The sequence below is a fragment of the Trachurus trachurus genome (genome assembly GCF_905171665.1).
Source record: "Trachurus trachurus genome assembly, chromosome: 8".
Classification (NCBI taxonomy): Eukaryota; Metazoa; Chordata; class Actinopteri; order Carangiformes; family Carangidae; genus Trachurus; species Trachurus trachurus.
Window position 1 is genome coordinate 10,879,878 of NC_139905.1, and position 18,496 is coordinate 10,898,373.

At 40.7% G+C, this 18,496-nt stretch overlaps 2 protein-coding genes across 2 annotated transcripts; one reads left to right on the forward strand and one right to left on the reverse strand.

Moving 5' to 3' along the window:
- Nucleotides 1-283: 283 nt before the first annotated feature.
- On the forward strand, nucleotides 284-7,228 carry prkcsh (PRKCSH beta subunit of glucosidase II). The gene is made up of 18 exons (XM_083978028.1): nucleotides 284-414; nucleotides 813-958; nucleotides 1,492-1,608; nucleotides 1,709-1,804; nucleotides 1,891-1,948; nucleotides 2,078-2,195; nucleotides 2,589-2,718; nucleotides 2,855-2,939; nucleotides 3,296-3,374; nucleotides 3,746-3,829; nucleotides 3,911-4,066; nucleotides 4,164-4,257; nucleotides 4,563-4,632; nucleotides 4,770-4,859; nucleotides 4,947-5,021; nucleotides 5,550-5,649; nucleotides 5,748-5,907; nucleotides 7,016-7,228. Exons 2-17 carry the CDS (start codon nucleotides 853-855, stop codon nucleotides 5,892-5,894), a joined length of 1,605 nt encoding a protein of 534 aa, XP_083834154.1. The 5' UTR covers nucleotides 284-414; nucleotides 813-852; the 3' UTR covers nucleotides 5,895-5,907; nucleotides 7,016-7,228.
- A 5,783-nt stretch (nucleotides 7,229-13,011) lies between these two features.
- elavl3 (ELAV like neuron-specific RNA binding protein 3) lies at nucleotides 13,012-18,496 on the reverse strand (the record flags this gene model as incomplete). Its single annotated transcript, XM_083976988.1, has 6 exons — nucleotides 13,012-13,339; nucleotides 14,140-14,178; nucleotides 15,334-15,559; nucleotides 15,700-15,853; nucleotides 18,042-18,145; nucleotides 18,250-18,496. The coding sequence occupies 6 exons, from the start codon at nucleotides 18,494-18,496 to the stop codon at nucleotides 13,012-13,014; spliced, it is 1,098 nt and encodes a 365-aa protein (XP_083833114.1).

Sequence of the window (18,496 nt, forward strand, 5' to 3'; positions counted from 1 at the left end):
CCTGAGTTTTGCACAGTACTAAACGTTGGAATAGTTATAGTTTCTTTAAAATATAAACTCGGGCAGTTTATTCGTTGTCTTTTTTTTATTTATTTATGTGATCACATTAAATAACCTAACGAACACAGCGTCTTCTTGTCTGACTGCTCTGACATGAGATGGCTGCATCCTCCTCACCTACACCCAGAATCCTCTCCTTCAGACAGGTGCCACTGCGCTCCGCCAATCACAAACGCCGAACTCGCCGTTGTCCAATCAGAGCGAAACAAAGCACCCAATGGGGCGGGGCCTCACGCATGCGCGTTGTTGCCACAGGAACTAGGCGGCGGTGATTAGCACAGACGGCATTTAGCTTGTTTTCCGGGGAAGAAAAACCTCCGTCTCCGTCCGCCGTGTTACTTCTGTTTGCTCCAGGTATTGTTATTTTACTGTAACAACATATATATAGTCGTTATTTTTGCTTTGGTGTATGTTTGTGGTTTTAATGTAGCTAAAGTTGTGTCGTAAAGTTAGCATGATTCATTCGTTAGCTCAGTGCTAACGTTAGTTAACTCGAAGTCATCGCTTTTTTATCGTAACACAGCAACCAATACTGATATTTGGTGCTGCATTATAACTAATGTGCCTTTATGAGACCCAATACAGCTTCTCGACGTGTGATTTTTCTTATAGCTAACGTTATAGATATAATGTACATGATTTAGAGGCAGTTCCGTTGCGTAACGTAATGTATAGCCTTTATGAGACCTAGAACAGCTTCTCGACATGGGGTTTTTCCTATTACTATAGGTATAAATGTACTTGATTTGCAGGCAGTTGAAGCTCCGCTGTGGAGGAGCACCATCAGTAGCTATGTCCTGTCAGTACCTCCTCCACCTCCTCCTTCCCCTCCTCCTCCTGCTGAGTGAGGGAGGCTCTGCGGTGGAAGTGCAACGACCCCGCGGTGTACCCTTATCAAGTAAGCGTTTTACAGTTCATGAGTAACTTGCATCCGTGTGTACTGAATGATGTCAGGATAGCTTTGTTCAGGTCGTGTTGTACTTCATAGTACACAGCTCATCTGTGGTGCAAGTACTGTGTTTCAAAAATGGAAGAAAAAAAACTCCAGGTGGTATAATGATGCATTTTAGGTCCTACTTACTTTAGACGTCCAAGATGGACAAGTGCGTGTCAAATGTTTGTAGCCCACTGTGCCCACTTTACAATGACGTGATGTAATCCAATGTCAAGTGGTGTAAGGGGTATTTTTTCATACAAATCTGACTTTATACAGGAAAATGTGGAATATATGTAATTCACTTTTGCAATGCAGCACTATGTTTCTTGACAAATTTTACACAATCTGTCAAATTTGAGGAATGGCTCAGTTTGTGTACAGGTTGTGTTCATTTCTTCTTAATTCAGAAGTCAGCTGAGCCCAAACTTTGCAAAGGTTCATTATCAGCTCTCCGACTGCAGCCATAACGTTCCTCCATTTAATCTCCTTGACAGAACGGCAGTTCTATGAAGAGGGAAAGCCATTTACCTGCCTTGATAACTCCCGCACCATTCCCTTCGACAGAGTGAACGATGACTACTGTGACTGCCAGGATGGCTCTGATGAGCCTGGTGCGTATATCCTGCAACATGGACACTCCTGTACTACAGCTCACTGAATTAAAGAAACAAATGTACAGGGACTCGACTCAGTAAACACATTTGTTTGCAGGCACTGCTGCGTGTCCCAACGGCAGCTTCCACTGCACCAACGCAGGTTTCCGACCAGGCTTCATCCCCTCCTCCCGCATTAATGACGGAATCTGTGGTATGAATCTTACACTTTGCCGACTGAGTCTTTCCTGGTGTTGTTCAGTTGTTAGGATTTTGTGTAACGTTTGTGTTTCCTCTCAGACTGCTGTGACACAACAGACGAGTACAACAGTGGTGCTGCGTGTCAGAACACCTGCAGGTGGGAAGGGTTTTTCATTATATCTGTAATAAGCCATGTTTTTTAGAGGCTAATCATGCACTAAACATCACATTCACATAAAATGGAGGAATTGTTATTATTATTTTATTCATCATATGTGATTTTCAGGGAGATGGGACGTAAAGAGAGGGAGAGTCTGCAGAAGATGGCGGAGATCGCAAAGGAGGGATTCATGCTGAAACAACAACTTATACAGGAGGCCAAGAGGGGCCTGGAGGATAAGAAGGTGTGAATGATAAGAAAACCTTTTGTTTTTATTATAATTATCAATATCCAGAGCTCTAAAACACAGAATATCACAGCATTAAATGTCCCTTTATGCAGAGATTATGAAGACATTCAACGGTGTTCAGCTGTTGAGCACAGTCTATTATCTATACTCTACTAACTCTCACAGAGTGATCTGAATTCTCCTCCTTAACAAGAAGTCATATTTAAAGTAATGAAAGATGCTCGGTGACACTATGGTTACTAACAACAGTTAATCTTTTCTATTGTTTCTTAATTGTGCTACAATACTTTCTATGCTGTTTTATTTGCATCTGTTAGTTGTTCTTTTCTGCAGCATCTGTAAAGGGATAGATCATTATCATTTTCATTGTTGACTTTGTCTCAACAGGCCAAACTTGTAGATGTTCAGTCCAGTAAGAAGGATCTGGAAGACAAGGTGGAGGCACTGAGAACCATAAAGGAGACTGCAGAGCAGCCAGAGAAAGAAGCTAAAGAGCGCCACCTGAAGGCTTGGGAAGGTAAATGAATATGTGGCAGTACATCACCATCTACTGTTTGAACTTAACATCACAGAGCAGATTGTGATGTCTGTTTTATTAGCATTTTTTCCAATTAGACAACTCGGCATAAAGCAGAATTACATTTTCGTTTCAGACCAAAAAGCTCTGGTCCGTATGGAGAAGGACAAGGCCAAGATGGCTGAGGTGTTCCTTGAGCTGGATGATGATGGTGATGGCTTGTGAGTATCAGAACCTACTGGAATAATTGGTGCTCAAACTGTTTGGACATTTACGTTGTTGTGAAACTTACCAGAACCAGCAACAAGAGCAAAAATACATAAAGTAACACAAAGAATAAATGGAGAAAATGTTAATCTGGCACTATATTTATTTCACAGCGCCTTGTTGATCTGTATGTTATTTTCCAAGGATTCAAAATGCTGTCCCATGGCAGATTTAGAATAATATAGAGATTACTTACTACTTTTTCTGAACAGAAATGATCTGAGAATACATTATGGGTCTTAAAAATATTATTTATCAATACCATCCTTACCCACACTGGTGATGACTGATGATGTACCTTTTTTCGCAGCGTCTCTGTGACTGAGCTTCTGTCCCACTCTGAGCTCGATGCAGATTCAGACGGTTCCTTCACTGAAGCAGAAGCTCAGGTAAATACTTACTTTTATATCAATATTCAGCAGATGAACAGTGTGTGTATTGGAAATTATAAAACAGTAGGTAACACTTTATAATAAGGACACACTATTAAGCATTAGTTAAGTTTTAGATACTGAATTCATCATTTATAACACATGACTACTCATTAATATGTAGTTTATAAATACAGTTAGTGCTTATCAATGATGTGTTTATAAACTACATACTAATGAGTATTCATGTGTTATAAATGATGAATTCAGTATTTATTAATGCTTAACTAATGCTTAATAGTGTATACTTATTATAAAGTGTTACCAAACACTTAAAGATGCTCAACATACTCTTATCTAAACGTGAGTATTGTCTTTGCTCTGTAAAGGAAATGTTGGGCGGAGTGGACAAAGTGGACACGGCAACGTTCGAGGCTGTCTGGAGTAACATCAAAGAAAAATACATATCAGAGGTAACGACCCGTTAATTTGATTTAGAAAAGTCCAAGTGGAAAAGCCTCTGCTCCTCTAACGTGTCACTCTCCTGGCATCAGGCCACCGCAGACACCCCAGCACCAGCGGAGACTCCACAGGAGGAGCCCGTCTCCGACAACGACTCGGAGCAGTATCCTGAAGACGACATCCCAGAGGACGAGGAAGAGGAGGACGAAGAGGACGAGGACGACGAGCAAGAAGATGGAGATTATAAGGTAAAAACTCACACCGACTCTCTCCGTCAGGTTCATACTGGATGACTCTTAGCTTTATTTTAGCAAGTCATTCTCATCGGTGTTATATGATACGCAGGCGCCTCCTCCGACGCCGAGTCAGGAAAAGAGCAACGACGACGACGAGGGGACGATGCCGCCCTACGACCAAGAAACGCAGAACCTCATTGATGGTAAGAGTGTGCATGAAACTGGGTGACTCATCCAGTCCTCGGCTATGAGTAAGTGAGTCATGTTGTAAAATACCAGGGGAAAGAAAACACAGATGTGACTTCATGCCTGTTCTTTAATTATTAACACGCTACCCTTAAACTCATCTCTCATCCTAGTGGGATAAATAAAGATTTATCAGGAGAACAAAGTGATTAATGTGGCAGCTGTGTTGCTTTTATATGACACACGTCTATGTCTTGTTTTAGTTATGCATTGATTTACTGTGAGGGTAGATTTTTTTTAATTCTGTAAATCTGATTCCCAGCTGCTCAGAAGGCGAGGGACGAGTTTGACGAGTCTGAGAGAGCTCTGCGGGAAGTGGATGACCAAATCAGGTGACTAGCGCTTTGCCAATGGTGCAGTCATCATTACTGCAGTCTGACTTTACGCAGCAACCATGGAGGGTTTTGTTGCACAGTCAGTGTGTCATTATTAATTGAGGTTATATGTTACATTTGCTTCTGGTTTGCAGGAACCTCGATAAGGAGATTTCCTTTGACTTTGGACCCAGTGCTGAGTTTGGTTATCTCTACAGCCAGTGTTATGAGCTTTCAACCAGCGAGTATGTACACACTTGCCATTTATTTATTATAATTTGGCATAAATTCTCATTTATAAAGGTCTAAATCAACTTTTGTTTTCCTTCTAGGTATATATATAGGCTCTGTCCATTTAACAGAGTATCCCAGAAACCTAAGTACGGAGGATCTGAGACTAATCTAGGGTAAGTGAATGTCTGTGTCTGTTTGCAGTTTGTATGAAACATGTGACTTTATGTGACTTTATTTTCAAAGGAAAGCCCCTAGAGATCTGCCATCTCTTTTTTGAGTGGGTCCTTATAAACAACAGAAATACAAAACAAGAGTTCAGCCATCAATAGAACAGGTTCATAATAGAAAGTGAACACAAAACATAATACAATATAGAGACACAGACATCCATTCACACACTCAAAATAAAACAAATACATAAAATATTTAAATAAAATAATTACACCTCGCTATCGGAAGAACCCTCTGCAGTAATACATATACAATGGGCCTGTGTACACATAAGCAGTAAGCACACATACACAACAGAGTACTTATACATGCATACATCAGAAACAAGAGCAGGATGTTTGGAGGTGAGTAAACAGTGAGGATTTAAAGAGATGAAAAGAGGATATAGACCTAATTGAGCAAAGGAGATTATTCCAGTCCGCTGGGTTGACGTGTCCTGTGATTTATTATTTTTTTTATCATTTTTTTAGAACATGGGGGAAATGGGCCGGTCCAGAGGACAATGTCTACTCTCTGATGAAGTTTGAACATGGAACAGGATGCTGGCAAGGCCCCAACAGGTCCACCACGGTGAGTCTCGCTCTCCTCAGCTGCTCAGCCCCCCTCACCCGACGTTTCACTTCCTTATTTGATTAAGAGCTAAATACTTCTACTACGTCGTCCCTCAGGTGAAGTTAACATGCGGGAAGGAGACGGTGGTGCTGTCTACCTCAGAGCCCAGTCGCTGTGAGTACCTGATGGAGTTCACGAGCCCGGCCATCTGCCAGGAGCCGCCGAGCCTCGACTCGATGCTTCATGGCCACGAAGAGCTCTAAGCCCACTGGATCGGTGAGTAACTTCTGAATATGTGTGTGTGTGTGTGTGGTTAAATCTCTGGTAATCTACCTCTGCAGACAGCACAATGACACCTCTATGACAAAGTTGCACCATATTGTGTGCTGCACAAAAGTTTCTACAGGACTTCAGTATCCATCCCCTGTAGGATCTGAAATCGATCCAGTGAGGAGAAGTTAGAGGAGCCAAGTTTTTGACTGCCCTCAAATCAGTGACAGCCAGAGCAGCGTGCATGATGTGAAGGTTTTTAGTCTTTCTGCATCTGTTGTTTTGCGAAGAAAAAGTCCCCTTGAGCGGTTACAGCTTCACTTTTAGAAGAAGAGCAGGACAGCAGCAAGAGCAAGGTAAAGGCAACTTCATTTGAGTTCATTGTAGTTGTTAAGAGGATTAAGAATTTCACAATGCACACAAGGGTGAGTCAAATCTGAACCGTGGCGTGTTGTGGCACATGGTGTTGTTCAGATAAAGTAAGTGCGATGCCCTCTTTTTGTGTTACTGCTGCAGCCAGGTTTGTATCCATCCCTCACAGCTGACATTTTGTTTCTAAGCCCGTTCAGCATTTTCCTCTGGTTACAGATAACGCAATAACTTGCAATATATTACATATAAGAAGAACGGCTTGTCTTGTTATGACAGTTATCCTGACTATAGGCAGTGATATATTTCCTGTGCTGCTCGGCCCTGATGCTGTACAGAACGAGCTGACATCGATTGCAGCTTCCTTTTTGAAATAAATGGCTCGGTAAACATTTTTAGATGGATTTGATGTTTTAAATCTCTTCTGCTGATTTGGTTTGCAGGAGTGATGGTGAAATTGCAGACAGGCTATTGAACAAAAATTATGTTTATCATAATGATAGTGTGGATTACTTTCAGTCTGCCCTAGAAAGTGGGGAAATGAGAGGGTTTGAGTTCAGCGTTTAACTGCTGACTCCAAAATAACACACATGTAGACCCGTCACCGGTGTGAATGCTTATTCCTCAGAAACTAAACCTACAGGGATTAATCACAGCCAAATAGTTCTTGCCCTCTAACAACTGGGAAGCTGTAACTTAAGTAAACAAGCCAGTGAAATGACGGTGTATGATTTCTCTTTTGCAGGTTGTTCCCGAGGGACCACGCAGTCACTGCAGCAACATGACGTTGCCATGCTGAGAGCAGCACCACCTTGGTGTCGCTTAACAATTGAGAAGAAATTATGGAAATTCCAATTAGTACTGTTGTTCACACTTCAAACTTCCACCTCCACCTGTCGTGTCGACTCTCTGACTTGTGTCAAATGTAGCGTCATTCCATTGTTTTGAAATAAAGGTCTTTTTATCATATTTCAAACATTGTGACTATTTTTAATTCCATTACATCATTGGTTTTTTTGTTATAACTAACCCTCTCTTCAAACCATCGGCTTCCAGATGCATCTCAAAAGAGCTTTTACATAACTAACTTTATACTGTACCAACAAGTCTCATAAGATTATCAAAAAAAACAATCCAATCCTTATTATTTCAAAGGCAAATCAAATACCAATACAACATCATCACATCTTATATGTTTGTTCATAATGTTCAGGAATACTTTTTGACAGTCAATGAAAATCAAGTCAGTCATATTTGTAACTTTTATTTTTTTCTGGCATGTAAAGTACAAATAATTAAACAATTCCATGAAAAAGTCTTCAAGCGTCTTCAGCTGAAATCCCAGTAATAAATATCCTAGACTAAACTGAAAGGTTTTTTTCTCTTTGTTAAATTTTGACATTGTTCATTTGGTCATGTTTGGAAGTATGAGATTTTGTATTTCTTCCACTGATATTGGTGTCAGCAGAACTGTTTTGATCATTTTCACCTTTGATTTGTTCTACCATTCCAGGAAAATGTAAGAAAAACATCACTAAGTTACTGCGTCCCCTCTTCTAAATAAATAGACACAAAATACAGTTGGTTGAGAAACAGAAGGACCACTCACCCCTTTTACTACCCTAGAGACACCCAAGAAAGCCTTCCTGCAGCTTGTCTGAGCTCGGTAATCTTTAGTCTGGGTTTCCAAAAAACATCATTGTTTCAGAAGCACAAATTGATATTGATGATCTCAGTATTACAATGCTTTTACAGAAACAGAACCCTTAATATCCATTTTTTTATATATGTGTATATATATATATATATATATATATAAATCAGCCCATTAGCGTTAACAGGAAAGCATCTTGAAAGCATATCAAACTCAGGACATCTCTGTTAACCGGCTAAACGCTGGACCCGTGAGTGGACCAAAGCCTCACTACAGGAGCTGTCCCATGTCTCAGGGGTTCACCGAGTGGTTGAAAAACAAGACTGTGATTAGATTAAATAATTAAAAGATTTTCATTTAACAAGACAAACAGAACACAGGCAGTAAAGGCATAACATCTAGCACACAGCATGTATGTTTATACACTTCAATTAGTTAAATATAGCAGTGCATTCTTTGACTATGGAGAACGTTTCCAAATCGTACTTCTAAAACTGTTTTTCTATTTGTCCCCCTTTTAAGAAACGAAATGGTGTAACCACAATTTTGGCAAACTTAAAATCTTTTAAACTTGCAAATATAATGAAATAAACCATAAATATACACAAAACATACTTTATACGAGGCAATAATAATAATCATAATAAATAGTTTTTAAGTTAACAATAAGTTAAAACTACAAGCTTAAAGTCGCCCAAATAATACAAGTTTGTTGGCGCTATTTTGAATTTTTTCTGTTTAAATTATTTTATGTTGCAACAAAAGCTACCACAGACTTTTACAAACACAATTGAACACAGTTTGATTGAAATAAAAAAATCTAACTAAGTCTAAAATCTGCATACACTGTAAAAACTGCAACTAATTAAATAATGGAAGAAAAATAATAAACTGTACCCAATCAATGCAACCAAACATAATCTTTGACCCATGTGTGTTCTCTATGGCAACATCAACAACACAAATACGCTAATTTAACAAGTGAGTCTTGATATGTAAATGAAATCAATAAATTACAGGAAAAAAAATGATATTTGAAATTGACATGGGCTAAAACTGATGATATATTAGACAGTATTCCTTTCAAGGTCGTTGAGATTTGCTCTATTAAGTCAGCCAGATATGCAGTTTTGTTTGAGCTTGCATGGTCAGAGCACAAATTAGGGGCTGAGGAAGTGATTATGGAATTTTTTGTAGATCAGAGCTCTCATTTTTTATTTTTTTTGATCGTAATGAGTCTGTTGATTTTTTTTTAAAAATGTTTTCGTCTGAACTTTTTGCTCCTTTCTCTATTCCGCAAACCTTTTCAGTGTGACGTTTAATTTCTTTTTTAAAAAATATATATCATTTGTTCTCAGTCAATATAAAAACAAAGCACATTGCACTTACTGTTCCATAGGAAAGTTTTTTTGTCTTTTTAAATGATTATTGTTGTTGCTCAAGCAGTGTAGTACTGTTTCCTGCCATGGTCCTTCGCTCTACATTAGGTGTAGGTCTTTGTATAGACTGTGTATGAAAGGTTGTTTGTCGGGCTGTGGGTTTGGTTTGTGGGTTGACTGTACTACATCGGACATGGCTGGGTAAACGACTCCAGCTGCAGTTCAACATGGCCTGTTATCACGGTTGTTCCTAACGTCTATCACTGGTCTTATCAAGTGCTCAGTCCTGTACTCTGCTATCTCTTGCAAATTGCTCGACCCAAAAATAGCCAGATGATTCCTTTTTATGCGGTCAGCTCTGGGCAACCCAGCGACAATCATTCAGAGTATTTCGGGGGATGAAACAGTATGAGTCAGATTATAAGATGCCAGGGTCAGTATTCCAGCAGTGCAATGTTAATGGTCTTGAAGGATTTAATTGGTCACAAGACAAAGCAGATGATATAAATGTTGGGGGAAAATACATTATATGGATGCATCCGATTTGTTTTCCTCAATATAGTTGAATTCATTCATCATCGAATGTTTGATATGCCTTTGTATTTTGATCATTATTCGGCGTCTGCATGGAATGTGTGCAAATAATGTGAATGCTTGCAGCTGTTTTGATGTTAGCATTTGGTTTAGTGGTTTAAGGATTTACAAATGCAAACTGATATGCGCAACTTAGATATTCAAAAAGTAATGACAACTGAAATCGTAGAGGGTCCTTAAATAGTCAATAAATAACATAGATTTGTACAGCAATTACTCAGGGAATTATATAGTTAGTCTTAATTATCCTTCTTGGTACTGACTTGCAAAGCAATTCTTTGGCAAAAATCAAATCTATATAATCATAAAGAATCATGCTCAATGTCCATTATTAATTGGTGAAAGTGTGTTTTGAGTCTGCCTTTTTTACTTTTTCTTTCTTGTTTTTTTTACTTGCAAGCAGCTATTATGAGTTTTTCAGCTGAGCAATGAGCTGGTCTCACTGCGGCTTTGTCTGGGATTCTCAAGTCAAAGAACTTCACTTCACTGCACCATCATTGAAGCAACACTGTACACAACTTCAGGACAAGAGATGTGAGTGTGTCTAAGCACTCAAAGGTATAGATGTGTCTGTCAGGTTTACTCCCCCAACTGTTTGATTTGTACTTTTTTTCCTTTTTTTTTATACATCAAATTTGTTTTTGTTAAGTTTGTCGTTTGATATGGTTGAATGGTTAGGTTTGTATGAGATACAATGTTCCTTCGCCCCCTCCCTAAATCCCCACCCATACACCGCATGCTTGTTCCCCCTTGCTCTGCAAAGATCAGAGGGTTTAAAATAAAGCCATGCGATGTCCCAATTTTTCCAAGCTTAAGAATCTGTAAAAATTCAGCACAAGGTCTTGTTCTTTTGTATGTATAAAAATAGATTTATCTCTAATGTAATCCTTTCAAAGAGATCGTCCTCTTTGGCTAACACAGCTTCATTTAGAAAAGCAAAAGCAAAATGTCTTGAATATAGTTGACCTTATTCAATCTATTATCATGTGCAGATGTCTTGATATTAAAAGACATTAGCTCTCCCCATGGTAAATCTTAAGTCTGGTCTGTAACAGACATTTCAACGAGACAGGTTGGCCTTAATGTTTCATCAGGGTGCCATAAATAATTTTCATGCAATTGGGTTGGGGATATTTTGAGAAATGCTATTTTTGTGATAGTGCCAAACAGATCTGAAGCAAATAAATAAATACCTTCCTGTTGTAAACAGAAGTATAATTATGACACTTATTATTTGCAGGCTTGATGTTGTACAGTCATCTTTTGATAGGGCAGGAGTTCAAAGTTTCTGGGAAGCTCTTAAGAGAACAGAGGGGTTTAAAATTAAAACTGAAGAGCATTTAGAAAAGCTGGAGGAACTGGTAACCTTTCTCCTCAAAGGATCAATGATAATTTTAACATTGCCAGATAGCATTGCTCACACACTCTGACTCTTAAGTCAGTTTTAAATGTTCAGGAACTGCAGTCCTCTTAATCTGCTCTATGCATGTTGTTTCCGTAGAGCCCATGTATTCCGCTGATATGCAAAACTTTGACCTCATTTACTCAGGGAGCTTCTATCTGTGCACTAGACTGAAGAATAATACCGGTGCTCTTGAATTTTTGCTCATCTGTGTTACTTCTCTGCAGACCCCCGTAGACCATTGTTTAATTGTATGGCATTTTTTTTCTTTCCCGAGTTACTTTTCGCAGCTTCTTGGATCATAATCATATAGTAATTAAATCACCCTGCTTCTATTTATCTACACAAATCTACTGAAGACAACCTCTCTTAAGCACAGCGACATTCAGTATCAAAGCTCGGCAGCTAGAATAATATAATTTGGTTGTCCTTTTCACATCTCGATCACTTGACACCAAGGTCAGTTAAAGGGATCTCACACCAAATCATGGCCGATGAAGCCATGCGAAGTAAAATGGCCTGTGGATAATGTAGAATACAGGTGCAATATAAAAGAAGTGATGCAAAAAGAGGAAAAACACCGGTATTTTCCTTTGACGTGAATGGGTTTTCCCCCTCACATTCGTTGCTCTCTTGCCCTCAAGAGAATTACCAATGAACACTGTCACCATGTGAGCGCTGCCACTCTGCTCTAGCTTCACAGACAGTCTGTTTGTGTTGATTAGAAAAAATACAAGAACTTTTTTTTGTTGTAGTTGTAGTTGTCGTGGACTAAATGTGTGTATATCTGCTAGTTACTGAACTGTGTTTCTGTGATACATAAGTGACGATTGTGTTGTTTGGTGTGAGACTGTGAGGGAAAGAGTGATGGCCTTCGGACTACTCTTTTCTGTGACCAGTATTCCTATTCATTGGTTAACCGAAATTGTATTGGGTCTGAGCTAACGAGCTCACATAGGGTAGAGTAACTGCCTTTACGCTAGGCACCACCTAATGCAGGTCAGGAAACAGTAGTCAAAGTTTCTAGAAAATGCTTACATACTCGGCTATTATAACCACCTTAAATATTGAATATATAGTTATATTTTAATAGACGTATATAAGAGAACACTGTTTTTAATTTCATTTTCTTTGATCTAAAAAAATCGCTGATTCAAAATGCCCAAGTGTAAAAAAGTGACTACATCCTCTCCAGCAAGATAGTGGGAGAGATGGTGGGGTAAGAGTTTGGGTAAATTGCACATATTCGTTCATTTAAATTTTTTTTATCGTTTTGTTCATCAGTTGTCGTTATTTGCCTGAATTCAATCAAAGCACTCAGTACACATTCTCTGTCACATTCGTTAGACTGTCTCCTAAATAGATAGCTCTTGCCCCTACCCAACAAACCAGCTACGTACCCCTTCTAATTCAATCCAGGCAAATATAGGGAAAGACTAGTATGTTGTGTAAAGAGAAAAGAAAAACTCCACTAGTGTGTTTTGTTTGAAACTCTGACGCGTGTATGCTTGAGTATGGATATGTTTGCTTATGTGTGCATGTATGTGTGTACGTGTTCATCTGCATGTGTGTGTTTGTAATAATATATTATGAATTTGTGTGAGAATGTGTCAGAGAGAGACTCAGTCCAGGCCCATGTAGAGTGATGACGCAGGGAGCTCGGGTTGCTCTCCCTGCAGGTCGAAGGAGCTGGCGCCAGCAGCCTCTCTCTCTCAGGCCTTGTGCTGCTTGCTGGTCTTGAAGGAAACCTGCAGCACGCGGTCGCCCAGGCGGTAGCCGTTAAGGCTAGCGATGGCCATGGCGGCTTCATCGTAATTGGTCATGGTGACAAAGCCAAAGCCCTTACATTTGTTGGTGGTGAAGTCACGGATGACCTTGACATTGGTGACGGCGCCAAAAGGCCCAAAGAGCTGCCACAGGACGCTCTCGTCCGCCTCGGGGGACAGATTGTAGACGAAGATGCACCAGCCGGCTCCAGTCGGACCGGTCAGGTTGACCCCGGCGAGGCTGGTCATGCTGTCGATGGTGATGGGCGAGAATCTGGGGAAGAGAGTAGGAGAGCTACCATGGGTGTCATTCTGAAGTTCCACACGACATTCAGTGCTCTATACTGTGTCTTATGGATATTTATCTGCGAGAAATGATAAAACTTGTAGTCGGGTATCAGGGGACCCCATCACCATCCCCTCTGCTGTACAGTAAATATGTGGGCACCCCCAGTGGCTCCAAACTACCTTTTTGTTTTCATACAAAATGACACTGTGTGCACTGAGACACAAACGCCCACACAATCTGCATATTTTCTCATTTCATTTTCTCTGCTGACCAAAGCCTCTGGAAGAATTAAACACATGAATCACAATGTTCAACAGAAATCACAGTATTGAACAAAACACAGAAACCTAGAGAGGGATGAAAAGCAAATTGGAATCAAATCATACAAAAACTTGGAGCAAACAGAGGAGACGCAAACGGAATCTGGTATGTCCATGCTGGTGAAAAAAAGGGGACATTAAAGCAACTGAAACTGACAATGTTAGTTCATAAATAAATACATACATAACTTATTTCTATTGATTAAAACAAACGAACAAAAAGGTTAAACAAAGCCATGCCAGAATACCCTGCTGTTAGAAGGCTGCATCTTTGCTTATTGCAATTACAGGTAGTGTTTTGTTGTCTGGGCTGCTTCTGTGACATGGATAAATGGGCGGTGGGCTTTAAGAATCATGGCCATTATATCTAATTTCGAGAGGAAGTCAGCAGGTGGTATTCCGGGCACTTTGTTTGAGGTTTTATTTTGGCATGGATGCTTTTGAAAGTACACCTTTGGCATTTACCTCTTGACTCCGTAGCTGGCGTTTAGTAAATTGTCGAGTCTGCAACGCAAGAGGGAGAATGAAGGGGATGCAGAAGTTAGTTATGAGATCTACAAGGAAGGGGGGCTGTCAGTTAACATGTAGCTCCTTCACCAGCTGGCCTCCAGAGGGCATCCTTCACTGCACCGCAGTCCCAAACCATCCAACCACAAACTGATGGCTTGTCAAATAGTCCTGTGAATATGTGCCTCAGCTGGACTTTTTTTTTTGTTAAAAGTGAGTTGAGTCGTTTAAGCTCAGAAATAGTTTCCCCTTGAGTGATTCAAATGTAAAAAAAAATAAATCCAGTGTCCGAGGCCATTTCACATCCACTGAGTAAAAGTACTTTTTTTGTGAGGCTCCATTAAATTATTTCCCACTGGAAGCCCTCGACTTTCAGAGCTTTTAAACCTTTATCAATAATTACGCATGTAGATGTGGCCAAACATTGGCAATTTCAATAATTAGGATGCCTATAAAGCCTATGAAATATCGGCAACACTTCATGTTCAGTATAATTGTTCTTAAACCAGTAATAATTTAGCTTTATTTTTGTGTTGTACTTGATAAAATCCAGTCTCTTACATTGGTTTTGAGCTGTTATTTGGATCAGGTCCCTTTCCAAGTGAAGGGATCACGCTGCAGTTTAAAAGAAAGTCAGAGAAAAAGAGTGAGAAGGAGGGACAATGCAATATTGCCATTTCCTTCTTTACCATAAAGTGATAATATTGATAAAAGGAACAATTTAAGTGTTAATAGTGACTGAGAATATTTAGTTGTTTTTCCTTTTCCATTGTCTTTTCATTGTAGAATCGGACCACATTTGCTGCTTTTGGGTTGTGCGACTTCATCTGGTGATTTCTTCTTGAACGTAGTCTTTGAGGAATATTTACTCTTAGCTATTCTCTGGTGTAGTTGATGCTTGATAATTGTCAAAAAACCTTTAAGAGACTTGACTTTGACTATTGACTCAGTAATGATGGTCCCTGTTGTACTAAAACACTGCATTGTTGACACACTTAACACTTGACATTTAAAAATCTGTTGGATATTGAGTTTGCTTAAGCAAAACGACAGAGCAGGATGACCCATGACTTGATCTTGACACATGGACTATCTTCATGGACTATCTGTTGGTTAGTGATGGACACGCTGATGTTGGTAAAGCTTCAGTACCTGAAACGCTGAGTCTGGTGGTGCAGGGGTCCCGTGTAGCGGCGTGCAGCAGTCTGGTACAGCTGAGTCAGTAAGGCCTGGCCTGTCTTCTGGCTGGGGTTGTTGGCGAACTTGACAGTGATGGGCTCGGCGGCACCCAAAGGCTTCTGTCCGTTCAGACCTTTGATGGCCTCCTCCGCTTCATTTCGCTTGTCAAACCGGATGAAGCCCACTCCTCGTGATATGCCTGCTCCGAATAAGAACACAGACCAATGTCACTATCTTGGCATCAACTTACGTGGTCGTCTGACTGGGATTACAGATACTGTTCTTCGAGATAAACTTGTCCTTGTCAGTGTCGACATGAGATGTGAGATAAGGCTATACCTGTGACTTGGTCCACTAGGATGCGGGATGTGATGATGCGACCATATTGGGAGAACAGCTGCTCCATGTCTTTCTGGCTCATGGTCTTGGGGAGCCCGCTCACATAAAGGTTGGCATCACGAATAGAAGCCGAGCTTGGCCGGGCATATGATACCTACAACACCCAAATAAAATGAATAAGTTGATTTTTTTTCAAATCAATACACCCCCAAAAATCACATTTTAGGAGAAACAAAGACTTGAAGTTGAGGAACATGTGGCCGAGGCTGAGTTCCCAAATTGTGCCCAGCAGTTCTTCACTGCAGACCCAGCTCACTTTGCTTTGCTATCTATAAATCAGTGCCTTCAAGCTCACACTAACTCACTATAAGACATTCAGAAACAACTGTGACCACCAGTACCCAAACTGCTACCCATCATCAGCTAACAAACCCATAGTGTCAACTTTGTTTTGCACTGAGAAACATCAGCTTTAGTCGATATATTTGCCTGAATTCACCAGTGACTTAATTAGTGCACAGCCATTTTTGGTGCGTCTGTGTTTATATCCCCTCATGGTCTACTTTTGGTCTACTTTCAGAACATTTTAGATCTTGTACTGCCGAGGAAAATCTGATTGATTTTTGTTGAAAGCCGTACGCACGCTGCTCTTGCTGTTGGTGTTTATGGGAGCGTGTGAACACATGTGTGGTAGATAATCCAGTTCGGTGCATTGTTGGGGAGCGCCGCTGTGTTTGTGTGTGATGGAGAGACAGAGTGAGTGTTGTCTGAGATAGGCTGAGCTGCCCTCCCTGTCCTGCCTCCTTCCTTTGTTTCTATCCTCTAGAGGGGGGGTGGGGTGGGGTGGGGGGGGGGAGCAGCTCCACTGGCAAAGAGCAAACAATGTAAGTGCATCACAAGACTTGCAGGATGCTTGACAACTTCTAAACACACAACTCACACTATTGAGTTGTGTTTGTGTGTGTATACATCGCCGCTATGAATATAAATGTATAAAAGACTTGTTCGACTTTTTTTTTTTTTGAAATAGTCGTAGCATTAAAATGAAGTTGCGCATTGACACAAAGGAAGCACATAACACACAGCACGTATATTGTCTTTCAAATGAGTACAGGTGTTCTGATTTCATCCATCAGTACTAAGCACCAGTGTAATTGTGTACACAGACAGACAGTATGAGCAGGAGGGTTGTGTGGTGCAGTGATTAGGGTGTTCTGGACGAGTCAGGGGGGAGTTGCTGTGTTCAGGGAGCAGAGGCTGCCCTATAATTAACCCTCTCCCTGTCGCTCCCACAGTACAGATGGTGCCTGAAGCCCATATGGCCTCTAATCCTGTCATTGGCATTCTGCTCTCCGAGCTACCCCCTACCCCTCTACTGTTGCCCCCTCCCTCTTAGTCTCACCCCCCCCTCTCTATTGAAGCAAAATATAAAAGTATGGTGTTGACAACAATTTCTAAATCTGAGAACAATGATTAAAAAAGTTAATCACAGACCCAGCGATCCATGTGTAGATGCATGGAATAATTCATGTATGTCATAACATAAAATTAACAATAAATTGTAATTATTGGCGTGGTAATTTTATCTAAGTGGCTGTTCCAGAGTAAAAGTAATTTGTCTTATATTTAAAAGCTTAACTCAAACTTTATTTACAAAACTAAATGTGTATTTATTCTTTCCAAAAAAAAAGGGACCAGATCCAGTAGTGAAGGTTTCCTGCTCCCAGCTCATTGTTTGATCAGTCATAAGTCAGAATTAACGCCTCTTTTCATGAGCAGCTGCCGGAGCTTTCACCTGCTCTGCTTTCTCTGAGATTTGATTTTTTTCTTTCTCCATCCTGCCGTTTATCTCCATCTTTGATCTACTTTGATCAGGTTGGGGAGGGTGGTGGGAGGAAGTAGCGTTTAATGGTATGCCCCCCTTTTCTCCCCTCATCTGATTTTGGGACAAAGAAGCCCCCTAATTAGCCTAGATTGGAGGCAGATGGGGTAACCTGGACTGACCCTTGTGCACCACAGTCAGGCTTCCTAATTACATTTCCATCACAATAACCTCTGCATGCTGTCCGCCCCTTGCTTTCTGACCTCCACTCTCTCCTTCTCTTTTCAACCTTCCTCTCACTTCCTTTGTTCTACCCACTGCTCCCTTCTGCTTCCACCTCCCCGTTTTCCTCCCCTCCCTCTGTCACGTCTGTCACCAAACCCCCCTCCCCTCTCTTCCACCCCCCACCCCCATATTTTTTTGAACAAAATCTCCACTTCCTTTATTTTTTTTGTCCAGCATGCCACCGAAAATCAAAAAAATGAAACCTGAATATCACAGAAGATCGAGTTCTGCTCACCTTGATTGTTTTAGTCTGTAGTTTGAGGCCATTGAGCGTGTTGATGGCCTTGTCTGCATCATTTGGATCCACGTAGTTTACAAAACCATATCCCAAACTCTGACCTGGAGACAAAGAGAGACGCACAGCGATGTCAAAACGTTATCCAAAAACCCAGATGAAGTGCAAACATCATCTTCGGGCGTGGACTCTCGTACTGTCGTCCTACCTGTTATCTTGTCTCTGACTAGCTTGCAGGACTCGATCTCTCCGATGCTACCGAACAAACTTTTGAACTCTTCCTGAGTCATGTTCTGAGGCAGATAGTTGACGATCAGGTTGGTTTTGCTGTCGTCCGTGGAGCCGTTGGTGCTGATGACTGGACCGTTTGGCAGACTGGTTCCGCTTGGACCGTTGGACACCTGGGTTTCCATGGTGCTGATTATCTGCTGAGGAAGAGCGGAAGTTAGATTCAT

What these genes read in the sequence shown, in the direction of transcription:
- prkcsh (XM_083978028.1), top strand. Translation starts at nt 853, where the DNA reads ATGTCCTGTCAGTACCTCCTCCACCTCCTCCTTCCCCTCCTCCTCCTG. An exon ending in AAGAAAAATACATATCAGAG is followed by an intron (nt 3,830 to 3,910) that starts GTAACGACCCGT and finishes TCCTGGCATCAG; the next exon opens with GCCACCGCAGACACCCCAGC. An exon ending in GCCCCAACAGGTCCACCACG is followed by an intron (nt 5,650 to 5,747) that starts GTGAGTCTCGCT and finishes GTCGTCCCTCAG; the next exon opens with GTGAAGTTAACATGCGGGAA.